Source organism: Salmo salar, chromosome 03, assembly GCF_965601325.2.
Source record: "Salmo salar chromosome 03, fSalSal1, whole genome shotgun sequence".
NCBI classification, from domain to species: domain Eukaryota; kingdom Metazoa; phylum Chordata; class Actinopteri; order Salmoniformes; family Salmonidae; genus Salmo; species Salmo salar.
In genome coordinates, this window is record NC_138293.1 from 2327841 (window position 1) to 2354033 (window position 26193).

Here is a 26193-nt window from a genome sequence, read left to right on the forward strand (position 1 = left end):
GTATGAGACTCCTACTGTAGAACTGTAGTGAGACTCCTACTATAGAACTGTAGTGAGACTCCTACTATAGAACTGTAGTGAGACTGCTACTATATAACTGTAGTCAGACTCCTACTATAGAACTGTAGTCAGACTCCTACTATAGAACTGTAGTCAGACTCCTACTATAGAACTGTAGTGAGACTCCTACTATAGAACTGTAGTGAGACTCCTACTATAGAACTGTAGTGAGTCTCCTACTATAGAACTGTAGTGAGACTCCTAATTTAGAACTGTAGTATGAGACTCCTACTGTAGAACTGTAGTGAGACTCCTACTATAGAACTGTAGTCAGACTCCTACTATAGAACTGTAGTCAGACTCCTACTATAGAACTGTAGTCAGACTCCTACTATAGAACTGTAGTCAGACTCCTACTATAGAACTGTAGTCAGACTCCTACTATAGAACTGTAGTGAGACTCCTACTATAGAACTGTTGTAAGACTCCTACTATATAACTGTAGTCAGACTCCTACTATAGAACTGTAGTCATACTCCTACTATAGAACTGTAGTGAGACTCCTACTATAGAACTGTAGTATGAGACTCCTACTATAGAACTGTAGTATGAGACTCCTACTATAGAACTGTAGTATGAGACTCCTACTATAGAACTGTAGTGAGACTCCTACTATAGAACTGTAGTGAGACTCCTACTATAGAACTATAGTGAGACTCCTACTATAGAACTGTAGTCAGACTCCTACTATAGAACTGTAGTCAGACTCCTACTATAGAACTGTAGTGAGACTCCTACTATAGAACTGTAGTATGAGACTCCTACTATAGAACTGTAGTGAGACTCCTACTATAGAACTGTATTCAGACTCCTACTATAGAACTGTAGTGAGACTCCTAGTATAGAACTGTAGTCAGACTCCTACTATAGAACTGTAGTGAGACTCCTACTATAGAACTGTAGTCAGACTCCTACTATAGAACTGTAGTCAGACTCCTACTATAGAACTGTAGTCAGACTCCTACTATAGAACTGTAGTCAGACTCCTACTATAGAACTGTAGTCAGACTCATACTATAGAACTCTAGTGAGACTCCTACTATAGAACTGTAGCGAGACTCCTACTATAGAACTGTAGTCAGACTCCTACTATAGAACAGTAGTCAGACTCCTACTATAGAACTGTAGTCAGACTCCCACTATAGAACTGTAGTCAGACTCCCACTATAAAACTGTATTGAGACTCCTACTTTTGAAATGTAGTCAGACTCCTACTATATAACTGTAGTCAGACTCCTACTATAGAATTGTAGTTAGACTCCTACTATAGAACTGTAGTGAGACTCCTACTATAGAACTGTAGTGAGACTCCTACTATAGAACTGTAGTGAGACTCCTACTATAGAACTGTAGTGAGACTCCTACTATAGAACTGTAGTATGAGACTCCTACTATAGAACTGTAGTGAGACTCCTACTATAGAACTGTATTCAGACTCCTACTATAGAACTGTAGTCAGACTCCTACTATAGAACTGTAGTCAGACTCCTACTATAGAACTGTAGTCAGACTCCTACTATAGAACTGTAGTGAGACTCCTACTATAGAACTGTAGTGAGACTCCTACTATAGAACTGTAGTCAGACTCCTACTATAGAACTGTAGTCAGACTCCTACTATAGAACTGTAGTCAGACTCGTACTATAGAACTCTAGTGAGACTCCTACTATAGAACTGTAGCGAGACTCCTACTATAGAACTGTAGTTAGACTCCTACTATAGAACAGTAGTCAGACTCCTACTATAGAACTGTAGTCAGACTCCCACTATAGAACTGTAGTCAGACTCCCACTATAAAACTGTATTGAGACTCCTACTTTTGAAATGTAGTCAGACTCCTACTATATAACTGTAGTCAGACTCCTACTATAGAATTGTAGTTAGACTCCTACTATAGAACTGTAGTGAGACTCCTACTATAGAACTGTAGTGAGACTCCTACTATAGAACTGTAGTGAGACTCCTACTATAGAACTGTAGTATAGAACTGTAATCAGACTCCTACTATAGGACTGTAGTGAGACTCCTAATTTAGAACTGTAGTATGAGACTCCTACTGTAGAACTGTAGTGAGACTCCTACTATAGAACTGTAGTGAGACTCCTACTATAGAACTGTAGTGAGACTCCTACTATAGAACTGTAGTGAGACTGCTACTATAGAACTGTAGTCAGACTCCTACTATAGAACTGTAGTCAGACTCCTACTATAGAACTGTAGTCAGACTCCTACTATAGAACTGTAGTGAGACTCCTACTATAGAACTGTTGTAAGACTCCTACTATATAACTGTAGTCAGACTCCTACTATAGAACTGTAGTCATACTCCTACTATAGAACTGTAGTGAGACTCCTACTATAGAACTGTAGTATGAGACTCCTACTATAGAACTGTAGTGAGACTCCTACTATAGAACTGTAGTGAGACTCCTACTATAGAACTGTAGTGAGACTCCTACTATAGAACTATAGTGAGACTCCTACTATAGAACTGTAGTCAGACTCCTACTATAGAACTGTAGTCAGACTCCTACTATAGAACTGTAGTGAGACTCCTACTATAGAACTGTAGTATGAGACTCCTACTATAGAACTGTAGTGAGACTCCTACTATAGAACTGTATTCAGACTCCTACTATAGAACTGTAGTCAGACTCCTACTATAGAACTGTAGTGAGACTCCTACTATAGAACTGTAGTCAGACTCCTACTATAGAACTGTAGTGAGACTCCTACTATAGAACTGTAGTGAGACTCCTACTATAGAACTGTAGTCAGACTCCTACTATAGAACTGTAGTCAGACTCCTACTATAGAACTGTAGTCAGACTCGTACTATAGAACTCTAGTGAGACTCCTACTATAGAACTGTACCGAGACTCCTACTATAGAACTGTAGCGAGACTCCTACTATAGAACTGTAGTCAGACTCCTACTATAGAACAGTAGTCAGACTCCTACTATAGAACTGTAGTCAGACTCCTACTATAGAACTGTAGTGAGACTCCTACTATAGAACTGTAGTGAGACTCCTACTATAGAACTGTAGTGAGACTCCTACTATAGAACTTTAGTGAGACTCCTACTATAGAACTGTAGTATAGAACTGTAATCAGACTCCTACTATAGAACTGTAGTCAGACTCCTACTACAGAACTGTAGTGAGACTCCTACTATAGGACTGTAGTGAGACTCCTAATTTAGAACTGTAGTATGAGACTCCTACTGTAGAACTGTAGTGAGACTCCTACTATAGAACTGTAGTGAGACTCCTACTATAGAACTGTAGTGAGACTGCTACTATAGAACTGTAGTCAGACTCCTACTATACGACTGTAGTCAGACTCCTACTATAGAACTGTAGTCAGACTCCTACTATAGAACTGTAGTGAGACTCCTACTATAGAACTGTTGTAAGACTCCTACTATATAACTGTAGTCAGACTCCTACTATAGAACTGTAGTCATACTCCTACTATAGAACTGTAGTGAGACTCCTACTATAGAACTGTAGTGAGACTCCTACTATAGAACTGTAGTATGAGACTCCTACTATAGAACTGTAGTGAGACTCCTACTATAGAACTGTAGTGAGACTCCTACTATAGAACTGTAGTGAGACTCCTACTATAGAACTGTAGTCAGACTCCTACTATAGAACTGTAGTGAGACTCCTACTATAGAACTGCAGTATGAGACTCCTACTATAGAACTGTAGTGAGACTCCTACTATAGAACTGTATTCAGACTCCTACTATAGAACTGTAGTCAGACTCCTACTATAGAACTGTAGTGAGACTCCTACTATAGAACTGTAGTGAGACTCCTACTATAGAACTGTAGTCAGACTCCTACTATAGAACTGTAGTCAGACTCCTACTATAGAACTGTAGTCAGACTCCTACTATAGAACTGTAGTCAGACTCCTACTATAGAACTGTACCGAGACTCCTACTATAGAACTGTACCGAGACTCCTACTATAGAACTGTAGTGAGACTCCTACTATAGAACTGTAGTATGAGACTCCTACTATAGAACTGTAGTGAGACTCCTACTATGGAACTGTAGTATAGAACTGTAATCAGACTCCTACTATAGAACTGTAGTCAGACTCCTACTATAGAATTGTAGTGAGACTCCTACTATAGAACTGTAGTGAGACTCCTACTATAGAACTGTAGTGAGTCTCCTACTATAGAACTGTAGTGAGACTCCTACTATAGAACTGTAGTGAGACTCCTACTATAGAACTGTAGTGAGACTCCTAATTTAGAACTGTAGTATGAGACTCCTACTGTAGAACTGTAGTGAGACTCCTACTATAGAACTGTAGTGAGACTCCTACTATAGAACTGTAGTGAGACTGCTACTATAGAACTGTAGTCAGACTCCTACTATAGAACTGTAGTCAGACTCCTACTATAGAACTGTAGTCATACTCCTACTATAGAACTGTAGTGAGACTCCTACTATAGAACTGTAGTGAGACTCCTACTATAGAACTGTAGTATGAGACTCCTACTATAGAACTGTAGTGAGACTCCTACTATAGAACTGTAGTGAGACTCCTACTATAGAACTGTAGTGAGACTCCTACTATAGAACTGTAGTCAGACTCCTACTATAGAACTGTAGTCAGACTCCTACTATAGAACTGTAGTGAGACTCCTACTATAGAACTGTAGTATGAGACTCCTACTATAGAACTGTAGTGAGACTCCTACTATAGAACTGTATTCAGACTCCTACTATAGAACTGTAGTCAGAGTCCTACTATAGAACTGTAGTCAGACTCCTACTATAGAACTGTAGTCAGACTCCTACTATAGAACTGTAGTGAGACTCCTACTATAGAACTGTAGTGAGACTCCTACTATAGAACTGTAGTCAGACTCCTACTATAGAACTGTAGTCAGACTCCTACTACAGAACTGTAGTGAGACTCCTACTACAGAACTGTAGTCATACTCCTACTACAGAACTGTAGTGAGACTCCTACTATAGAACTGTAGTGAGACTCCTACTATAGAACTGTAGTGAGACTCCTACTATAGAACTGTAGTGAGACTCCTACTATAGAACTGTAGTCAGACTCCTACTATAGAACTGTAGTCAGACTCCTACTATAGAACTGTAGTCAGACTCCTACTATAGAACTGTAGTCAGACTCGTACTATAGAACTGTACCGAGACTCCTACTATAGAACTGTACCGAGACTCCTACTATAGAACTGTAGTGAGACTCCTACTATAGAACTGTAGTCAGACTCCTACTATAGAACTGTAGTGAGACTCCTACTATAGAACTGTAGTATGAGACTCCTACTATAGAACTGTAGTGAGACTCCTACTATGGAACTGTAGTATAGAACTGTAATCAGACTCCTACTATAGAACTGTAGTCAGACTCCTACTATAGAACTGTAGTGAGACTCCTACTATAGAACTGTAGTATGAGACTCCTACTATAGAACTGTATTGAGACTCCTACTATGGAACTGTAGTATAGAACTGTAATCAGACTCCTACTATAGAACTGTAGTCAGACTCCTACTATAGAACTGTAGTCAGACTCCTACTATAGAATTGTAGTGAGACTCCTACTATAGAACTGTAGTGAGACTCCTACTATAGAACTGTAGTGAGTCTCCTACTATAGAACTGTAGTCAGACTCCTACTATAGAACTGTAGTGAGACTCCTAATTTAGAACTGTAGTATGAGACTCCTAATTTAGAACTGTAGTATGAGACTCCTACTGTAGAACTGTAGTGAGACTCCTACTATAGAACTGTAGTGAGACTCCTACTATAGAACTGTAGTGAGACTGCTACTATAGAACTGTAGTCAGACTCCTACTATAGAACTGTAGTGAGACTCCTACTATAGAACTGTTGTAAGACTCCTACTATATAACTGTTGTAAGACTCCTACTATATAACTGTAGTCAGACTCCTACTATAGAACTGTAGTCATACTCCTACTATAGAACTGTAGTGAGACTCCTACTATAGAACTGTAGTGAGACTCCTACTATAGAACTGTAGTATGAGACTCCTACTATAGAACTGTAGTGAGACTCCTACTATAGAACTGTAGTATGAGACTCCTACTATAGAACTGTAGTATGAGACTCCTACTATAGAACTGTAGTATGAGACTCCTACTATAGAACTGTAGTATGAGACTCCTACTATAGAACTGTAGTGAGACTCCTACTATGGAACTGTAGTATAGAACTGTAATCAGACTCCTACTATAGAACTGTAGTCAGACTCCTACTATAGAACTGTAGTCAGACTCCTACTATAGAACTGTAGTCAGACTCCTACTACAGAACTGTAGTGAGACTCCTACTACAGAACTGTAGTGAGACTCCTACTATAGAACTGTAGTGAGACTCCTACTATAGAACTGTAGTCAGACTCCTACTATAGAACTGTAGTCAGACTCCTACTATAGAACTGTAGTCAGACTCGTACTATAGAACTCTAGTGAGACTCCTACTATAGAACTGTACCGAGACTCCTACTATAGAACTGTAGTGAGACTCCTACTATAGAACTGTAGTCAGACTCCTACTATAGAACTGTAGTGAGACTCCTACTATAGAACTGTAGTATGAGACTCCTACTATAGAACTGTAGTGAGACTCCTACTATGGAACTGTAGTATATAACTGTAATCAGACTCCTACTATAGAACTGTAGTCAGACTCCTACTATAGAACTGTAGTCAGACTCCTACTATAGAACTGTATTCAGACTCCTACTATAGAACTGTATTCAGACTCCTACTATAGAACTGTAGTCAGAGTCCTACTATAGAACTGTAGTCAGAGTCCTACTATAGAACTGTAGTCAGACTCCTACTATAGAACTGTAGTCAGACTCCTACTATAGAACTGTAGTGAGACTCCTACTATAGAACTGTAGTGAGACTCCTACTATAGAACTGTAGTCAGACTCCTACTATAGAACTGTAGTCAGACTCCTACTATAGAACTGTAGTCAGACTCCTACTACAGAACTGTAGTGAGACTCCTACTACAGAACTGTAGTCATACTCCTACTACAGAACTGTAGTGAGACTCCTACTATAGAACTGCAGTCAGACTCCTATTATAGAACTGTAGTGAGATTCCTACTATTGAACTGTAGTGAGACTCCTACTATAGAACTGTAGTGAGACTCCTACTATAGAACTGTAGTGAGATTCCTACTATAGAACTGTAGTCAGGCTCCTACTCCTTCATAGACAGTGTACATCGTCTTGTATCTAAACATCACCATTCACCTTCTCCCCAAAGAATTACAACAGGTTTGATATTATATAAATATGCTACATTATCGTTATATAATATTGTAATGAAACAGATAGGGAGAGTGAGCTTATCCGCAGTGGTCGGTGAACCCTCAACTCTCTGGCCCTGCACTCCATCGAATCCCCCAAGAAAGCATGCTCCCTTGGGGGAGTTGATGAACATGCTTCTAAACGCATGGTCACTACAATATATAGTATTATTATATATCTCTATGGTTTTCCCTTACCTGGCATCTGTGTGTTCCAGTGGGTGTACCTGACCCTGTTGCTGTTCGTCCAGGTGAAGTCGTCGATGTGGTTCTGGTTGGAGAGTCCGATCCAGAAGTGTTGCTCTGGCCTGGACCCAACCAGGCTGATCAGGAAAGCATTATCCACCCTGGACACATTATTATTAAAACATTATCGTTATAACATTATCCACCCTGGACACATTATTATTAAAACATTATCATTATAACATTATCCACCCTGGACACATTGTTATTAAAACATTATCATTATAACATTACACACCCTGGACACGTTATTAATAAAACATTATCATTATAACATTATACACCCTGGACACATTACTATTAAAACATTATCATTATAACATTATCCACCTTGGTCACATTATTATGAAAACATTATCACTATAACATTATACACCCTAGACACAATATTATTAAAACATTATCATTATAACATTATCCACCCTGGACACATTATTAATAAAACATTATCACTATAACATTATCCACCCTGGACACAATCACATTATCATGGATCATTATCATCAATCATTATCATGGATCATTATCCACCCTGTACACATTATCATTATGACATTATTGAAACATTATGGTTAAAGGTATATTTTACTCAAAAACTATTTTTTAGCAGTTTGTCCTTTAGTCCACCCTAGACACGTTATTGTTAAAACATTATCATTATAACATTATCCACCTTGGGTGCATTATTATGAGACATTATCATTATAACATTATCCACCCTGGACACATTATCGTGGAACATTATCATGTCACGTGATCATGGATCATTATCATGGATTATAATCATGGATCATTATCCACCCTGGACACATTATCATTATGACATTATTGAAACATTATGGTTAAAGGTATATTTTACTCAAAAACTATATTTTAGCAGTTTGTCCTTTAGTCCACTGTTCCCCAAAAGGTTGTCAGCAGCCGAGGGTTCAAGATGGAGCACTTTCAGCATAGAGCAAAAACTGTGATGACATAACAGTGGACCCAATAAGAAAAAACTATGTGTTTGTTTTTGAGTAGAAAATTATTTTAAACATTATAATGGAACTTCGTCCATCCTGAACTCATTATCATTAGACAATGTATTATCTAGACAAATTCATCTAGTCCACATTACTGATATAGAGAAGTACATCCCGGTTTCTCTCTTACCTGCTAGAAACATCAGCCAGATATGACTCTGAGCTCTTGCATGTCTCTTTGGCCTCATCAAAGGTCTTGATCTCTGGTCCAACAAAGTAACAGTAGGAGCCGTGCCTGGTCCAATGCTTCAGAGAGACAAACAGGGTCAGAAACAGCTGTTAGACTGTTGAGCTGGTCTAGGTGTAAGGCTGGTTATGTATCACATCAACACCATTATCCCAGAAATCCTAGACCGACTCAAATTTGCATACCAGACCCAACAGATCCACAGATGACGCAATCTCTATTGCACTACACACTGCCCTTTACCACCTGGACAAAAGGAACACCTATGTGAGAAAACTGTTCATTGACTAGAGCTCAGCGTTCAACACCATAGTGCCCTCAAAGCTCATCACTAAGCTAAGGACCCTGGGACTAAACACCTCCCTCTGCAACTGGATCCTGGACTTCCTGACGGGCCGCCCGCAGGTGGTAAGGGTAGGTAACAACACATCCGCCACGCTGATCCTCAACACGGGGGCCCCTCAGGGGTGCATGCTCAATCCCCTCCTGTCATCCCTGTTCACTCATGACTGCAAGGGCAGGTACTACTCCAACATCCTCATTAAGTTTGCCGACGACACAACAGTGGTAGGCCTGATCACCGACAACGATGAGACAGCCTATAGGGAGGAGATCAGAGACCTGCCAGTATGGTGCCAGGACAACAACCTCTCCCTCAACGTGATCAAGACAAAGGAGATGATCATGGACTACAGGAAAAGGAGCGAGCACCACGCCCCCATTATCATTGACGGGGCTGTATGGAGCAGGTTGAGAGCTTCAAGTTCCTTGGTGTCCATATTACCAACAAACTATCACGGTCCAAGCACACCAAGACAGTCGTGAAGAGGGCATGACAATGCCTATTCCCCCTCAGGAGACTGAGAAAATTTGGTATGGATCCTCAGATCCTCAAAAAGTTCTACAGATGCACCATCGAGAGCATTCTGACTGGTTGCGTCACCGCCTGGTATGGCAGCTGCTCGGCCTTCGCAAGGCACTACAGAGGGTAGTGCGTACGGCCCAGTACATAACTGGAGCCAAGCTTCCTGCCATCCAGGACCTCTATACCAGGCGGTGTCAGAGGAAGGCCCTAAAAATAGCCAAAGACTCTAGCCACCCTAGTCATAGACTGTTCTCTCTGCTAACCAAATGCTACCCGGACTATTTGCTTTGACCTACCCCCACCACCCCACACCCCCCGCTTTCCCCCATTTTTACGCTGCTGCTTCTCTCTGTTTATTATCTATGCATAGTCCCTTAACCTCAACCTACTGTACATATTCCCTCAATTACCTCGACTAACCTGTACCCTCACACATTGACTCTGTACCAGTACCCCCTGTATATAGCCTCATTATTAACCTGTCTGAGCTAGGGGGCAGTATTTTCACGGCCGGATAAAAAATGTACCCAATTTAAACTGGTTACTACTCTTTCCCAGAAACGAGAATATGCATATAATTAGTAGATTTGGATAGAAAACACTCTAAAGTTTCTAAAACTGTTTGAATGGTGTCTTTGAGTATAACAGAACTCATATGGCAGGCAAAAAGCTGAGAAGATTCCATGCTGGAAGTGGGCTGTCTGACAATTTGTAGTCCTTCTGTTGCATCTCTATCAATATTTACAGCATTTGTGCTGTTACGTGACCCTTTCTAAGGCTTCCATTGGCTCTCTAAAGCATTCAAAAAGCAGAATTTCGCGTCTCCTGTCTCTGGGCAAAGTACAGCAGCAGAGTTTGTAAGTGGTCTGCCTGGGGACAGTAAGACTGGAGATGCGCGTTCACGAGACCTCACCATTTTTTTCTTTCACTCTTTGAATGAATACAACGTTGTCCGGTTGGAATATTATCGCTATTTTACGAGAAAAATTGCATAAAAATTGATTTTAAACAGAGTTTGACATGCTTCTAAGTACGGTAAAGGAATATTTAGAATTTTTTTGTCACGAAATGCGCTCGCGCGTTACCCTTCGGATAGTGACCTGAACGCACGAACAAAACGGAGGTATTTGGACATAACTATGGATTATTTGGAACCAAAACAACATTTGTTGTTGAAGTAGAAGTCCTGGGAGTGCATTCTGACGAAGAACAGCAAAGGTAATCCAATTTCTCTAATAGTAATTCTGAGTTTAGGTTGCCCCAAACTTGGTGGGTGTCAAATTAGCTAGCCGTGATGGCCGAGCTATGTACTCAGAATATTGCAAAATGTGCTTTCGCCGAAAAGCTATTTTAAAATCTGACATAGTGTTTGTATAAAGGAGTTCTGAATCTATAATTGTTATGTATTTTGTCAACGTTTATCATGAGTAATTTAGTAAATTCACCGGAAGTTTTCGGCTGGTATGCTAGTTCTGAACATCACATGCTAATGTAAAAAGCTAGTTTTTGATATAAATATGAACTTGATTGAACAAAACATGCATGTATTGTATAACATAATGTCCTAGGAGTGTCATCTGATGAAGATCATCAAAGGTTAGTGCTGCATTTAGCTGTGGTTTGGGTTTTTGTGACATATATGCTTGCTTTGAAAATGGCTGTGTGATTATTTGTGTCTATGTACTCTCCCACCTAGCCCAGAGAGGTTAACTGGTGCCTCCGCACCTTGACTCTGTACCAGTACCCCCTGTATATAGCCTCATTAACGTTATTTTATTGTTGCTCATAAATATATATATATATATATTTTTCATTTTTGGTTTAAAAAATGTATTTGTATTTATTTTTTTATTGTTTACTTCAGTTTATTTAGTAAATACTTAACACTTCTTTTTTCTTAAAACTGCATTGTTGGTTAATCATTTTATTGTCTACTCCTGTTGTATTCAGTGCACGTGACAAATAACATTTGATTTGATTCGATTTTTGATGTAAATGTTGATTATGTATCTACCTGCCCAGGGTCTACAGTTGACAACTAGCTAGCTGACTAAATCTGGCACATTTACAGAATGGTTTTTTTTCTACTTTATTCAGACACTTGGAAACAGAAGTGGAGAAGTGGGAGTGACATCAGGAAGGCTTGAATCGAGGCTTGAACCTCAGTCTCCGGTGCGGAGAGCCATATATGTGGCTGTTCCTGAGAACATCAGCGCTATAGAACATGACCTCTGCTCTCCCTGGCTGAACTCTGCTCCCCCTGGCTGAACTCTGCTCCCCCTGGCTGAACTCTGCTCCCCCTGGCTGAACTCTGCTCCCCCTGGCTGAACTCTGCTCCCCCTGGCTGAACTCTGCTCCCCCTGGCTGAACTCTGCTCCCCCTGGCTGAACTCTGCTCCCCCTGGCTGAACTCTGCTCCCCCTGGCTGAACTCTGCTCCCCCTGGCTGAACTCTGCTCCCCCTGGCTGAACTCTGCTCCCCCTGGCTGTCCACTCACCGGTTTGCAGCCTGGGTAAGTGTCCACCTGGTCCCCTGAGGGTTTGGAGGTAGATTTCTTCATACAGATGAAACCATGCTGGTTCTCACACACCTGGGTAGCCCACCTGCCCTGCTGCAAGACAGACACAGTCACACAGGACACCGTCAAGGAGGGAGAGGTTGGTGTGGTTGTGAATGGGTGGTTTGGGTTAGGGTTAGGGAGTGTTAGGGTTAGGGAGTGTTAGGGTTAGGGGGTGTTAGGGTTAGGGGGTGTTAGGGCCAGGGTTAGGGGGTGTTAGGGCCAGGGTTAGGGAGTGTTAGGGTTAGTGAGTGTTAGGGTTAGGGGGTGTTAGGGCCAGGGATAGGGGGTGTTAGGGTTACGGAGTGTTAGGGTTAGGGGGTGTTAGGGTTAGGGAGTGTTAGGGTTAGGGAGTGTTAGGGTTAGGGGGTGTTAGGGCCAGGGTTAGGGGGTGTTAGGGTTAGGGAGTGTTAGGGTTAGGGGGTGTTAGGGTTAGGGCCAGGGTTAGGGAGTGTTAGGGCCAGGGTTAGGGGGTGTTAGGGCCAGGGTTAGGGAGTGTTAGGGTTAGGGGGTGTTAGGGTTAGGGAGTGTTAGGGTTAGGGAGTGTTAGGGTTACGGAGTGTTAGGGTTAGGGAGTGTTAGGGTTAGGGAGTGTTAGGGTTAGGGGTTGATAGGGCCAGGGTTAGGGGGTGTTAGGGTTAGGGAGTGTTAGGGTTAGGGGGTGTTAGGTTTAGGGCCAGGGTTAGGGAGTGTTAGGGTGAGCGGGTGTTAGGGCCAGTGTTAGGGAGTGTTAGGGTTAGGGGGTGTTAGGGTTAGGGAGTGTTAGGGTTAGGGGCAGGGTTGGGGAGTGTTAGGGTTAGGGAGTGTTAGGGTTAGGGAGTGTTAGGGTTAGGGTCAGGGTTGGGGAGTGTTAGGGTTAGGGAGTGTTAGGGTTAGGGAGTGTTAGGGTTAGGGGGTGTTAGGGTTAGGGTCAGGGTTGGGGAGTGTTAGGGTTAGGGAGTGTTAGGGTTAGGGGGTGTTAGGTTTAGGGCCAGGGTTAGGGAGTGTTAGGGTGAGCGGGTGTTAGGGCCAGTGTTAGGGAGTGTTAGGGTTAGGGGGTGTTAGGGTTAGGGAGTGTTAGGGTTAGGGGCAGGGTTGGGGAGTGTTAGGGTTAGGGAGTGTTAGGGTTAGGGACTGTTAGGGTTAGGGTCAGGGTTGGGGAGTGTTAGGGTTAGGGAGTGTTAGGGTTAGGGAGTGTTAGGGTTAGGGGGTGTTAGGGTTAGGGGGTGTTAGGGTTAGGGGGTGTTAGGGTTAGGGGGTGTTAGGGTTAGGGGGTGTTAGGGTTAGGGGGTGTTAGGGTTAGGGGGTGTTAGGGTTAGGGGGTGTTAGGGTTAGGGGTGTTAGGGTTAGGGTCAGGATTAGGGGGTGGCAGGTAGCTTTGTGGTTAGAGCGTTGGGCCAGTAGGTTAGGTTGCTACATTTTACATTTTTTTCATCTAGCCTGTCTGGGCTAGGGGGCAGTATTTTCACGGCCGGATAAAAAATGTACCCAATTTAAACTGGTTACTACTCTTGCCCAGAAAAAAGAATATGCATATTATTAGTAGATTTGGATAGAAAACACTCTGAAGTTTTAAAAACTGTTTGAATGGTGTCTGTGAGTATAACAGAACTCATATGGCAGGCAAAAACCTGAGAATATTCCAAGTAGGAAGTGGCCTGTCTGAGAATTTGTAGTTCTTCTTTTGATTCTCTATCGAAACTACAGTATCTGTGGGGTTACGTAGCACTTTCTAAGGCTTCCATTCGCTCTCTAAAAACTTCAGAAAGCGGATTGAGGCGTCTCCTGTCTCTGGGCAGAGTATAGTTGCTCAGTTTCTCAGTGGTCTGCCTGGTGACAAAGAGATAGTATATGCGCATTCACGAGACCACACTGTTTTTCTTTTCCTCTTTGAATGAATACACTATTGTCCAGTTGGAATATTATCGCTATTTTATGAGAAAAATACCATACAAATGTATTTTAAACAGCGTTTGACATGCTTCTAAGTACGGTAATGGAACATTCAGAATTTTTTTGTCTCGAAATGCGCTCGCGCGTTACCCTTTGGATAGTGACCTGAATGCACAAACAAAACAAAGGTTTTTGGACATAACTATGGATTATTTGGAACAAAAACAACATTTATTGTGGAAGTAGCAGTCCTGGGAGTGCATTCTGACGAAGATCAGCAAAGATAATACAATTTTTCGAATACTAATTCTGAGTTTAGTGTGCCCTGAACTTGGCGGGTGTCTGAATAGCTCACCGTGATGGCTGAGCTATGTACTCAGAATATTGCAAAATGTGCTTTCGCCAAAAAGCTATTTTAAAATCTGACATAGCAATTGCATAAAGGAGTTCTGTATCTATAATTCTTAAAATAATTGTTGTGTATTTTGTCAACGTTTATGATGAGTAATTTAGTTAATTCACCGGAAGTTTTTGGTGGGAATACATTTTCTGAACATCACACGCCAATGTAAAAAGCTGTTTTTTTATATAAATATGAACTTCATTGAACAAAACATGCATGTATTGTATAACATAATGTCCTAGGAGTGTCATCTGATGAAGATCATCAAAGGTTAGTGCTGCATTTAGCTGTGGTTTGGGTTTTTGTGACATATATGCTTGCTTGGAAAATGGCTGTGTGATAATTTTTTGGCTTTGTACTCTCCTAACATAATCTAATGTTTTGCTTTCGCTGTAAAGCCTTTTTGAAATCGGACAATGTGGTTAGATTAACGAGAGTCTTATCTTTAAAATTGTGTAAAATAGTCGTATGTTTGAAAAATTGTAATTATTGCATTTTGGAGTTGTTAGGGTTAGGGGCAAGGTTAGGGGGTGTAAGGGTTAGGGGGTGTTAGGGCCAGGGTTAGGGCTTGTAAGGGTTAGCGGCAGTGTGGAGGGGGGGTGATGGTACCATACCTCTCCCCTGACCAGGACACAGTTGCCCCCCATTGGCATGGCTTCCTCCCACCTGGTGAAGGTGACAGCAGATTGGTCGCTCCAGTCAAACAGTAGTGACGTCTTGACATCGTTCATCCCGATCCACAGCTCGTCAGCAGCCGCTGGGACAGAGGAAGAGAGGTGGGAGAGTTGGAGTTAGCCTTTTCACTGACTGTCTAACGTGTGAGCGTATCTGTGTTTCACTGACCATATCCCAGCTGTGACATCACAAAGCTGTGCTGCTCAATGTTGTGGATGCTGGCCAGGTCGCCTCCGTCCTTCCGACATTCCGTCTGAGCCTCTGTCCAGGTCTTCTTAGTACGCTGGAGGAGGAAGCACCTGGCAGCGTAGGGAATCCACGGACTGGAGCAGAAACCTGTCTCTTCTGTTTATCACCAACACAGGGAAACACATTGTAGAAATACAAGAAATACACCGCCCATAATAAACAAAATAATACAAAAATGAACTGGACTAAAAAGGACTGAAAGTAATTAAAACAAACTGTACAAGATTGAAATGGACTAGACTAGACTGGACTAAAATGGACTGAACATAATTAAAACAAACTGTACAATATTGAAGTGGACTAGACTGGATTAAATTGAGCAGAGTAGAACGGCGTGTTGGATCTGGGTAAACAGGGGTTATAGGGAGGTCTTTCTGACAGAACTACCTGGGTGAATGGGCGTGAAGGTGGGTCTTTCTGACAGAACTACCTGGGTGGACAGGGGTTATAGGTGGGTCTTTCTGACAGACCTACCTGGGTGGACAGGGGTTATAGGGAGGTCTTTCTGACAGACCTACCTGGGTGGACAGGGGTTATAGGGAGGTCTTTCTGACAGACCTACCTGGGTGAATGGGGGGTTAAGGTGGGTCTTTCTGACACACCTACCTGGGTGAATGGGGGTTATAGGGAGGTCTTTCTGACAGACCTACCTGGGTGAATGGGGGGTGTAGGTTGGTCTTCCTGACAGACCTACCTGGGTGAACGGGGGTTATAGCGAGGTCTTTCTGACAGACCTACCTGGGTGAATGGGGGTTATAGGGAGGTCTTTCTGACAGACTTACCTGGGTGAATGGGGGGTGAAGGTGGGTCTTTCTGACAGATGTAGCCATGTTTCTTGGAGCACAGGGAGCTCTGCCAGTAGGACTGCTGAGCTGGGTCAACCAGTCCACACATCTGACCAGGATCAGAGAGAGGGTGACCTACAGACAAACAACAACAACAGCTATGTCACTACACCTGAAGACTAACAGCTATGTCACTACATCTGGAGACTAACAGCTATGTCACTACATCTGGAGACTAACAACTATGTCACTACATCTGGAGACTAACAGCTATGTCACTACATCTGAAGACTAACAGCTATGTCACTACATCTGGAGACTAACAGCTATGTCACTACACCTGAAGACTAACAACAGCTATGTCACTACACCTGGAGACTAACAACAGCTATGTCACTACACCTGAAGACTAACAGCTATGTCACTACATCTGGAGACTAACAACAGCTATGTCACTACACCTGAAGACTAACAGCTATGTCACTACATCTGGAGACTAACAGCTATGTCACTACATCTGGAGACTAACAGCTATGTCACTACACCTGGAGACTAACAGCTATGTCACTACATCTGAAGACTAACAGCTATGTCACGACATCTGAAGACTAACAACAGCTATGTCACTACATCTGAAGACTAACAACAGCTATGTCACTACACCTGAAGACTAACAGCTATGTCACTACATCTGAAGACTAACAACAGCTATGTCACTACATCTGAAGACTAACAGCTATGTCGCTACATCTGAAGACTAACAGCTATGTCACTACATCTGAAGACTAACAGCTATGTCACTACATCTGAAGACTAACAACAGCTATGTCACTACACCTGAAGACTAACAGCTATGTCACTACATCTGGAGACTAACAACTATGTCACTACATCTGAAGACTAACAACTATATCACTACATCTGGAGACTAACAGCTATGTCACTACATCTGAAGACTAACAGCTATGTCACTACATCTGGAGACTAACAGCTATGTCACTACATCTGAAGACTAACAGCTATGTCACTACATCTGGAGACTAACAACTATGTCACTACATCTGAAGACTAACAGCTATGTCACTACATCTGAAGACTAACAGCTATGTCACTACATCTGAAGACTAACAGCTATGTCACTACATCTGAAGACTAACTGCTATGTCACTACATCTGAAGACTAACAACTATGTCACTACATCTGAAGACTAACAACAGCTATGTCACTACAACTGAAGACTAACAGCTATGTCACTACATCTGGAGACTAACAGCTATGTCACTACATCTGAAGACTAACAGTAGCTATGTCACTACATCTGAAGACTAACAGCTATGTCACGACATCTGGAGACTAACAGCTATGTCACTACATCTGAAGACTAACAGCTATGTCACTACATCTGAAGACTAACAGCTATGTCACTACATCTGAAGACTAACTGCTATGTCACTACATCTGAAGACTAACAACTATGTCACTACATCTGAAGACTAACAACAGCTATGTCACTACAACTGAAGACTAACAGCTATGTCACTACATCTGGAGACTAACAGCTATGTCACTACATCTGAAGACTAACAGTTATGTCACTACATCTGGAGACTAATAGCTATGTCACTACATCTGAAGACTAACAGCTATGTCACTACATCTGAAGACTAACAGCTATGTCACTACATCTGAAGACTAACAGCTATGTCACTACATCTGAAGACTAACAGCTATGTCACTACATCTGAAGACTAACAGCTATGTCACTACATCTGAAGACTAACAGCTATGTCACGACATCTGAAGACTAACAGCTATGTCACTACATCTGAAGACTAACAGCTATGTCACTACATCTGAAGACTAACAGCAACAGAAATAGTAACACTATCAAATGTTTAATGTTCTCACCAGAGTCCCATCTAAAATGCCAAAGGGTTCACCTGGTCCCCTATATAGAGTAACTGACCCTGGTCATTTTCCCCTATATAGAGTAACTGACCCTGGTCCCCTATATAGTGTAACTGACCCTGGTCCCCTATATAGAGTAACTGACCCTGGTCCCCTATATAGTGTAACTGACCCTGGTCCCCTATATAGAGTAACTGACCCTGGTCCCCTATATAGAGTAACTGACCCTGGTCCCCTATATAGAGTAACTGACCCTGGTCCCCTATATAGTGTAACTGACCCTGGTCCCCTATATAGAGTAACTGACCCTGGTCCTTTTCCCCTATATAGAGTAACTGACCCTGGTCCCCTATATAGAGTAACTGACCCTGGTCCCCTATATAGAGTAACTGACCCTGGTCCTTTTCCCCTATATAGAGTAACTGACCCTGGTCCCCTATATAGAGTAACTGACCCTGGTCCCCTATATAGTGTAACTGACCCTGGTCCTTTTCCCCTATATAGTGTAACTGAACCTGGTCCCCTATACAGAGTAACTGACCCTGGTCCCCTATATAGAGTAACTGACCCTGGTCCCCTATATAGAGTAACTGACCCTGGTCCTTTTCCCCTATATAGTGTAACTGACCCTGGTCCCCTATATAGAGTAACTGACCCTGGTCCCCTATATAGTGTAACTGACCCTGGTCCCCTATATAGAGTAACTGACCCTGGTCCCCTATATAGAGTAACTGACCCTGGTCCCCTATATAGAGTAACTGACCCTGGACCCCTATATAGAGTATCTGACCCTGGTCCCCTATATAGAGTAACTGACCCTGGTCCTTTTCCCCTATACAGTGTAACTGACCCTGGTCCCCTATATAGAGTAACTGACCCTGGTCCTTTTCCCCTATATAGAGTGACTGACCCTGGTCCAAAGTAGTGCAGCATGAAGGGCATAGTGTGAAGGTGAGGACTCACCAGAGTCCCAGCGGAAGTAGCGTAGAGGCTTCCCACTGATCCACTGCCACCCACTGTCCTCTTCCAGAGCATTCAGCCCCGTCCACAGTGGAGCACCCTGTCTACCATACAGGCCTGTGTGTGTGTGTGTGTGTGTGTGTGTGTGTGTGTGTGTGTGTGTGTGTGTGTGTGTGTGTGTGTGTGTGTGTGTGTGTGTGTGTGTGTGTGCATAAGAGAAGGAGATAAAGTTGCATATGACATAAATAGTCCATGTACACAAATAGTACACAAATAAACACACTAGTACATGAACAGTACACAAATAAACACACTAGTACATGAACAGTACACTAATACACACACTAGTACATGAACAGTACACAAACACACTGGTACATGAACAGTACACTAATAAACACACTAGTACATGAACAGTACACAAACACACTGGTACATGAACAGTACACAAATAAACACACTGGTACATGAACAGTACACAAATAAACGCACTGGTACATGAACAGTACACAAATAAACACACTAGTACATGAACAGTACACAAATAAACACACTAGTACATAAACAGTACACAAATAAACACACTAGTACATGAACAGTACACTAATACACACACTAGTACATGAACAGTACACAAACACACTGGTACATGAACAGTACACTAATAAACACACTAGTACATGAACAGTACACTAATAAACACACTGGTACATGAACAGTACACTAATAAACACACTGGTACATGAACAGTACACAAATACACACACTGCTTGAGTTTGACACGCCTGATGCGTGTGAATGTGAGCGTGGCCACCGGGTGGCGCTACCTGCTACGAAGGTCTGCTCGTGGGGTTCGGTGATTGAGGCCAAGTCTGCTCCCTGCTGTTGGCAGCTGGTCCGAGCCTGGTGCCAGGTCAGGGCAGAGTGGAGGTTCACCTGGTAGAATGTACCTGTGACCGGGTTCTTATGCCAATGCTCCATAGCTGCAGAGGGATGGGGGGGAGAGATGTACAGATTCAGTGAGCATAGTCTTGTTATTGAGAAAGGTTGCCGTAGGCAGACCTGGCTTTTCAAGAGAAGACAGGCTATTGGCACACTGCCCACAAAATGAGGTGGAAGCTGAGCTGCACTTCCTAACCTCCTGCCAAATGTATGACCATATTAGAGACACATATTTCCCTCAGATTACACAGATCCACAAAGAATATCTATTGGGTGAAATAGATTTGTGACCTGTTGCCACAAGAAAAGGGCAACCAGTGAAGAACAAACACCATTGTAAATATTTTCCCTTTTCTACTTTAACTATTTGCACATCGTTACGACACTATATATAGACATAATATGACATTTGAAATGTCTTTATTATTTTGGAACTTGTGTGAGTGTAATATTTACTGTTCACTTTTTATCCATTTCACTTCCCTTGGCAACGTTAACATATGTTTATCAAGCCAATAAAGGAATTGAATGGGAGCGAGAGAGCGGGGCGAGAGAGAGCGGGGAGCGGAGAGCGAGAGAGCGGGGGGGAGAGAGAGAGAGAGAGAGAGAGAGAGAGATGCATCTAACAACTGTGTAGATTGACACAGAGTAAGTAACAGATGTAATACTCACATTTGGATGGACAAATGCCCCACAATTCATTGTCTTGGTAGTTTGTTTCAATGGCACACCAAAGCCGTCTATCAGAGGAGTCTATCGAGGTGCAGTCTCCATACCATTGGTCTTTGTACCGGAAAGGAAACTGACAGGGACGGCCAAACGCGTTTCCTTCGATGGTAAAGAGCTCTGAAAAGGGGATAGTGGTTACTGTGGGTACTGTATGTAGCTCAGTGTGACGTGGGACCCCAAGGATTTTACTATATTAGTGTGTCTGCCATCTTGCCTCCCTGTGTGACCTTGTTGGGGAACACGGCCTTCTATACTAACACTCTTACGGGAATCTGGCTGTGAGTGTGTCCCTGTGTTACTGTACGTTGTGGATTCACAGGGAAAAATGACGTTTCTTTTCAATAAAATGTACTGTCTGATGTAGTTATATGTAACCTGTAAAATATACTGTCTGATGTAGTTATATGTAACCTGTAAAATATACTGTCTGATGTAGTTATATGTAACCTGTAAAGTATAAAATGTACTGTCTGATGTAGTTATATGTAACCTGTAAAGTATAAAATATACTGTCTGATGTAGTTATATGTAACCTGCTTCTTTTGAAGTGTGTTGAGACTTGGTCCATTTTGTCCAAAATCCATTTTACAATCCTAAACAATGAGAACCTTGTGATTGTAATCCCGTACCTCTGTGGGTCCTTGAGCAGGGGCCGTCCGTTGTACCAGAGATGATCCAGCGACTCCGAGGCCCAGTGTCTCTGGACAGCACCAGATCATTGTTGTCATTGACGTGGAGGTACAGAGTCTGTCCTTTCAGCGTGAGCAGTGTGTTGTTACTACACTCCCACTGCTGAAGGTGGCTGTTCTCATCACAGTCAGAATTCACCAGGGTACTACCCTCTGTCTTCCCAGAAACCCCAGCACACTTCCTAATGTTGGTGTAGTAGAGACGTCCCTCTGACACCCAGCGTGCCAGCTCCTGTCTAACGCCACTTGCTGCATTGAAGAGATTGAAGGGACCGTCTACAAAGAAAAATTACAACAATCACTAACCAGCATTGAAGAGATTGAAGGGACCGTCTACAAACAAAAATTACAACAATCACTAACCAGCATTGACATAATAGGCAAACATTTGAACACTTTAATTGAACCCTCTTTCATGAGGACTTTTTAACAGTCGTAGGGCTACATAAAACTGTTATAGGGCTACATAACACTGTTATAGAGCTATATAACACTGTCATAGAGCTATATAACACTGTCATAGAGCTCCATAAAACTGTCATAGGGCGCCATAAAACTGTCATAGGGCGCCATAGCACTGTCATAGAGCTATATAACACTGTCATAGAGCTATATAACACTGTCATAGAGCTATATAAAACACTGTCATAGGGCTACATAACACTGTCATAGGGCTACATAACACTGCCATAGAGCTCTATAACACTGTCATAGAGCTACATCACACTGTTATAGTGCTATATAAAACACTTTCATAGGGCTATATAACACTGTTATAGAGCTATATAACACTGTCATAGGGCTACATAACACTGCCATAGGGCTACATAACACTGTCATAGGGCTACATAACACTGTCATAGGGCTACATAAATCCTATTAAGGCCAGGCACCACACCCTCATAGGATATTATTTTTCCTTAATCAATATCACAATCAACTTTTACCAGTTGAATGTAAACACAAATCTACTACTTTTAAGTATAAAGAAAATCTGCAGTATGCTATTAACATATGCAAATTAGGCATTCTCAATAAATATGTGCATATTTGCATATGGTGGAAATACATTTTTCTGGACACTGGATGAAGTCAGACTAAATATTTTGTTTTTTGTTTTGTTAAGACACTCCAGAACCGGACTTGTTCAGAGCAGATACTGAAAACCAACTTAAAAGATACCAAAAACAATTTAGTCCAATCAATGTTGGTAAAAATCATGTGGCAATTCCTTGAAACTGATTTCTCAGGGTGTGTGTGTGTGTGTGTGTGTGTGTGTGTGTGTGTGTGTGTGTGTGTGTGTGTGTGTGTGTGTGTGTGTGTACTTGCGCAACAATGAACAAGCTAAGTTAGCTAGCTAGTTAACATCAGCTTACGAGGTTCATCCAGGCTACGTATTGAACTTCCTCTCAGGCCAGTGGAACAACATAGTAAACTATGGTTAGATCAGACTCGCTGTTTCTATAGGTTCCTATTAGCTACACATAACGACACAGAGGGGCGCTGTTTCCCTCACTCAGATGTTGACACAGAGGGGTGCTGTTTCCCTTGCTAGGATGTTTTCCCTGGGAGATACATTCAGCCACTTGTGAATTGAGTGAAAATTATGAAAACACAGAGAGACTAAAGATAAAAATGATAAAATAACGTATTTTGTATTGGTAAATTATTTGGGGAAGCGTGGCTTCCCTTGGCAGCCATGAATACACGTCACTGCCCACACATACAATACAATTGTCTATAAGGTCCCTCAGTCTAGTAGTACATTTAAAGCACTGATTCAACCAGAGACCAGGGAGGTTTTCCAATGCCTCGCAAAGAAGGGCACCTATTGGTAGATGGGTAAAAAAAAAAGCAGACATTGAATGTCCCTTTGAGCATGGTGAAGTTGTTAATTACACTTTGGATGGTGTATCAATACACCCAGTCACTACAAAGATACAGGACTCCTTCCTAACTCAGTTGCCGGAGAGGAAGGAAACCACTCAGGGATTTCACCGTGAGCCGAATGGTGACTTGAAAACAGTTACAGAGTTTAATGGCTGTTATAGGAGAAAACTGAGGATGGATCAACAACATTGTAGTTACTCCACAATACTAACCTAAATGACAGAGTGAAAATAAGGAAGCCCGCAGAGAATAAAATATTTTAAAACATGCATCCTATTTGCAGGCACTAAAGTAATACTGCAAAATATGTGGCAAAGAAATAAATGTTTTCTGAATACAAAGCGTTATGTTTGGGGCGAATCCAACACAACACATCACTGAGTACCACTCTTCATATTTTGAACCATGGGGGTGGCTGCATCATGTTATGGGTATTTTAATTTAAAAAAATTATTTAACAAGGCAAGTCATTTAAGAACAGATTCTTATTTACAATGACGGCCTACCATGGCCAAACCAGTACACCGCCCTATGGGACTCCCAATTACGGCCTGGATTTGAACCAGGGACTGTAGTGATGCCTCTTGCACTAAGATCTAGTGCCTTAGACCGCTGCGCCACTCGGGAGCCCCTCGCTATGCTTGTAATCGTTAAGGACTTGGCAAAACTCAGAAACCTTTTGTCCAAAAATGATGCAGAAAAATGTATCCATGCTTTTGACATTTCTAGATTACTGGAATGCTCTACTTTCCGGCTACCGGGATAAAGTACTAAATAAACTTCAGTTAGTGCTAAACACGGCTGCTAGAATCTTGACTAGAACCCCCAAATTTGATCATATTACTCCAGTGCTAGCCTCTCTACACTGGCTTCCTGTTAAGGCAGATTTAAAGGTTTAACTGTTAACTTACAAAGCATTACATGGGCTTGCTCCTACCTATCTCTCCGATTTGGTCCTGCCGTATATACCTACACGTACACTACGGACACAAGACACAGGCCTCCTTACTGTCCCTAGAATTTCTAAGCAAACATCTGGAGGCAGAGTTTTCTCCATGTGAGACACAGACTCTGTCTTGACCTGTAAGTCTTAACTTTTTTTTGAAGACTCATCTCTTCAGTAGGTCCTATGACTGAGTGTAGTCTGGCCCAGGGATACGAAGGTGAACGGAAAGGCACTGGAGCGACGAACCGCCCTTGTCTCTGCCTGGCTGGTTCCCCTCTCTCCACTGGAATTATTTGCCTCTGACCCTATTACGGGGGCTGACTCACTGGCTTACTAGTGTTCTTCCATGCTGTCCCTAGGAGGGGTGCATCACTTGAGTGGGTTGAGTCACTGACTCCTTGCTGTCCCCAGTCCACCTGGTGCTGCTGCTGCTCCAATTTCAACTGTTCTGCCTGCGGCTATGGAACCTTGACGAGTTCACCGGATGTGCTACCTGTCCCAGACCTGCTGTTTTTGACTCCCTCTCTCTACCGCACCTGCTGTATCTAACTCTGAATCCTGAGGTGCTGACCTGTTGCACCCTCGACAACCACTGTGATTATTATTATTTCACCCTGCTGGTCGTCTATGAACGTTTGAACATCTTGGCCATGTACTGTTATAATCTCAACCTGGCACAGCCAGAAGAGGACTGGCCACCCCTCAGAGCCTGGTTCCTCTCTAGGTTTCTTCCTAGGTTCCTGCCTTTCTAGGGAGTTTTTCCTAGCCACCGTGCTTCTACATCTGCACTGCTTGCAGTTTGGGGTTTTAGGCTGGATTTCTGTATAGTACTTTGTGACATTGGCTGATTAAAAAGGGCTTTATAAATACATTTGATTGATGAACAACATTCCTGTTTCAGGTGTAACCTAATAACCAATGAGATGAACAACCTACCTGTTTCAGGTGTAAACTAATAACCAACGAGATAAACAACATACCTGTTTCAGGAGCCCCCAGGGTGGTTTGAATGAAGAGCATCAGTACAGTTATCATGATTGTCATGGTCCCAGTAGGGTTGTGCCTGACATACAGACCTCCTACAGCAGAGTGGAGTGTTCTGTACGACTGGGTCTGCTATTTATTAACCATCAAGTTCTCTGTCACATGACATCTTTTTTTCTTCTCTATCAATGGATGTTGTTCACTTTTCTGGTGAATGGGAGGTGCACTGACACCCTCGATCAGCCAACATGTACTCACTACGTCAGGGTTTACGATTCGCTGAAAACACTGTGGTGTTAAAAAAATATAAGTTCTGTGTATTTTAAGCGGACCACAAGTCATGAGACTATAGTCAATTTCTGGGCCCCGAATGGCATCCTATTCTGATATAGAACCCTGTGGGCCCTGGTTAAAAGTAGTGCACTACAAAAGGGCCCTGGTTAAAAGTAGTGCACTACAAAAGGGCCCTGGTGAAAAGTAGTGCACTACAAAGGGCCCTGGTTAAAAGTAGTGCACTACAAAGGGCCCTGGTTCAAAGTAGTGCACTACAAAGGGCCCTGGTTAAAAGTAGTGCACTACAAAGGGCCCTGGTTAAAAGTAGTGCACTACAAAGGGCCCTGGTTTAAAAGTAGTGTACTACAAAGGGCCCTGGTTAAAAGTAGTGCACTACAAAGAGCCCTAATTAAAAGTAGTGTACTACAAAGGGCCCTGGTTAAAAGTAGTGTACTACAAAGGCAATAGGGTACCATTTAGGATGTAAATCACTAACCAATGTCTGTTCATCCCAACAGGTTAGATGGTTATTACAACAATGTAAAGTAAGCCTACGTGTCATCTCATTAGCTACAATAACCAGCACTATAGGAGCATC

The 26193-nt window shown here is 42.4% G+C and overlaps 1 protein-coding gene across 2 annotated transcripts in view; it reads right to left on the minus strand.

The window, feature by feature from the left end:
• The window catches only part of LOC106596213 (macrophage mannose receptor 1), a 58264-nt gene extending 32851 nt beyond the window's left edge, over nucleotides 1-25413 (minus strand). For both annotated transcript variants that reach the window (XM_082973175.1, XM_082973174.1), the window contains exons 1-11: nucleotides 25319-25413; nucleotides 21443-21778; nucleotides 20757-20930; nucleotides 19970-20125; nucleotides 19146-19259; nucleotides 16271-16408; nucleotides 15408-15584; nucleotides 15179-15321; nucleotides 12230-12343; nucleotides 8812-8927; nucleotides 7612-7760 (exon numbers count right to left, since the gene is read on the minus strand). In XM_082973175.1, coding sequence (XP_082829301.1) covers nucleotides 7612-7760; nucleotides 8812-8927; nucleotides 12230-12343; nucleotides 15179-15321; nucleotides 15408-15584; nucleotides 16271-16408; nucleotides 19146-19259; nucleotides 19970-20125; nucleotides 20757-20930; nucleotides 21443-21778; nucleotides 25319-25382 — 1681 coding nt within the window. In that variant the 5' untranslated portion in view covers nucleotides 25383-25413. The remainder of the gene's footprint in view (nucleotides 1-7611; nucleotides 7761-8811; nucleotides 8928-12229; nucleotides 12344-15178; nucleotides 15322-15407; nucleotides 15585-16270; nucleotides 16409-19145; nucleotides 19260-19969; nucleotides 20126-20756; nucleotides 20931-21442; nucleotides 21779-25318) is intronic.
• Nucleotides 25414-26193: the final 780 nt, after the last annotated feature.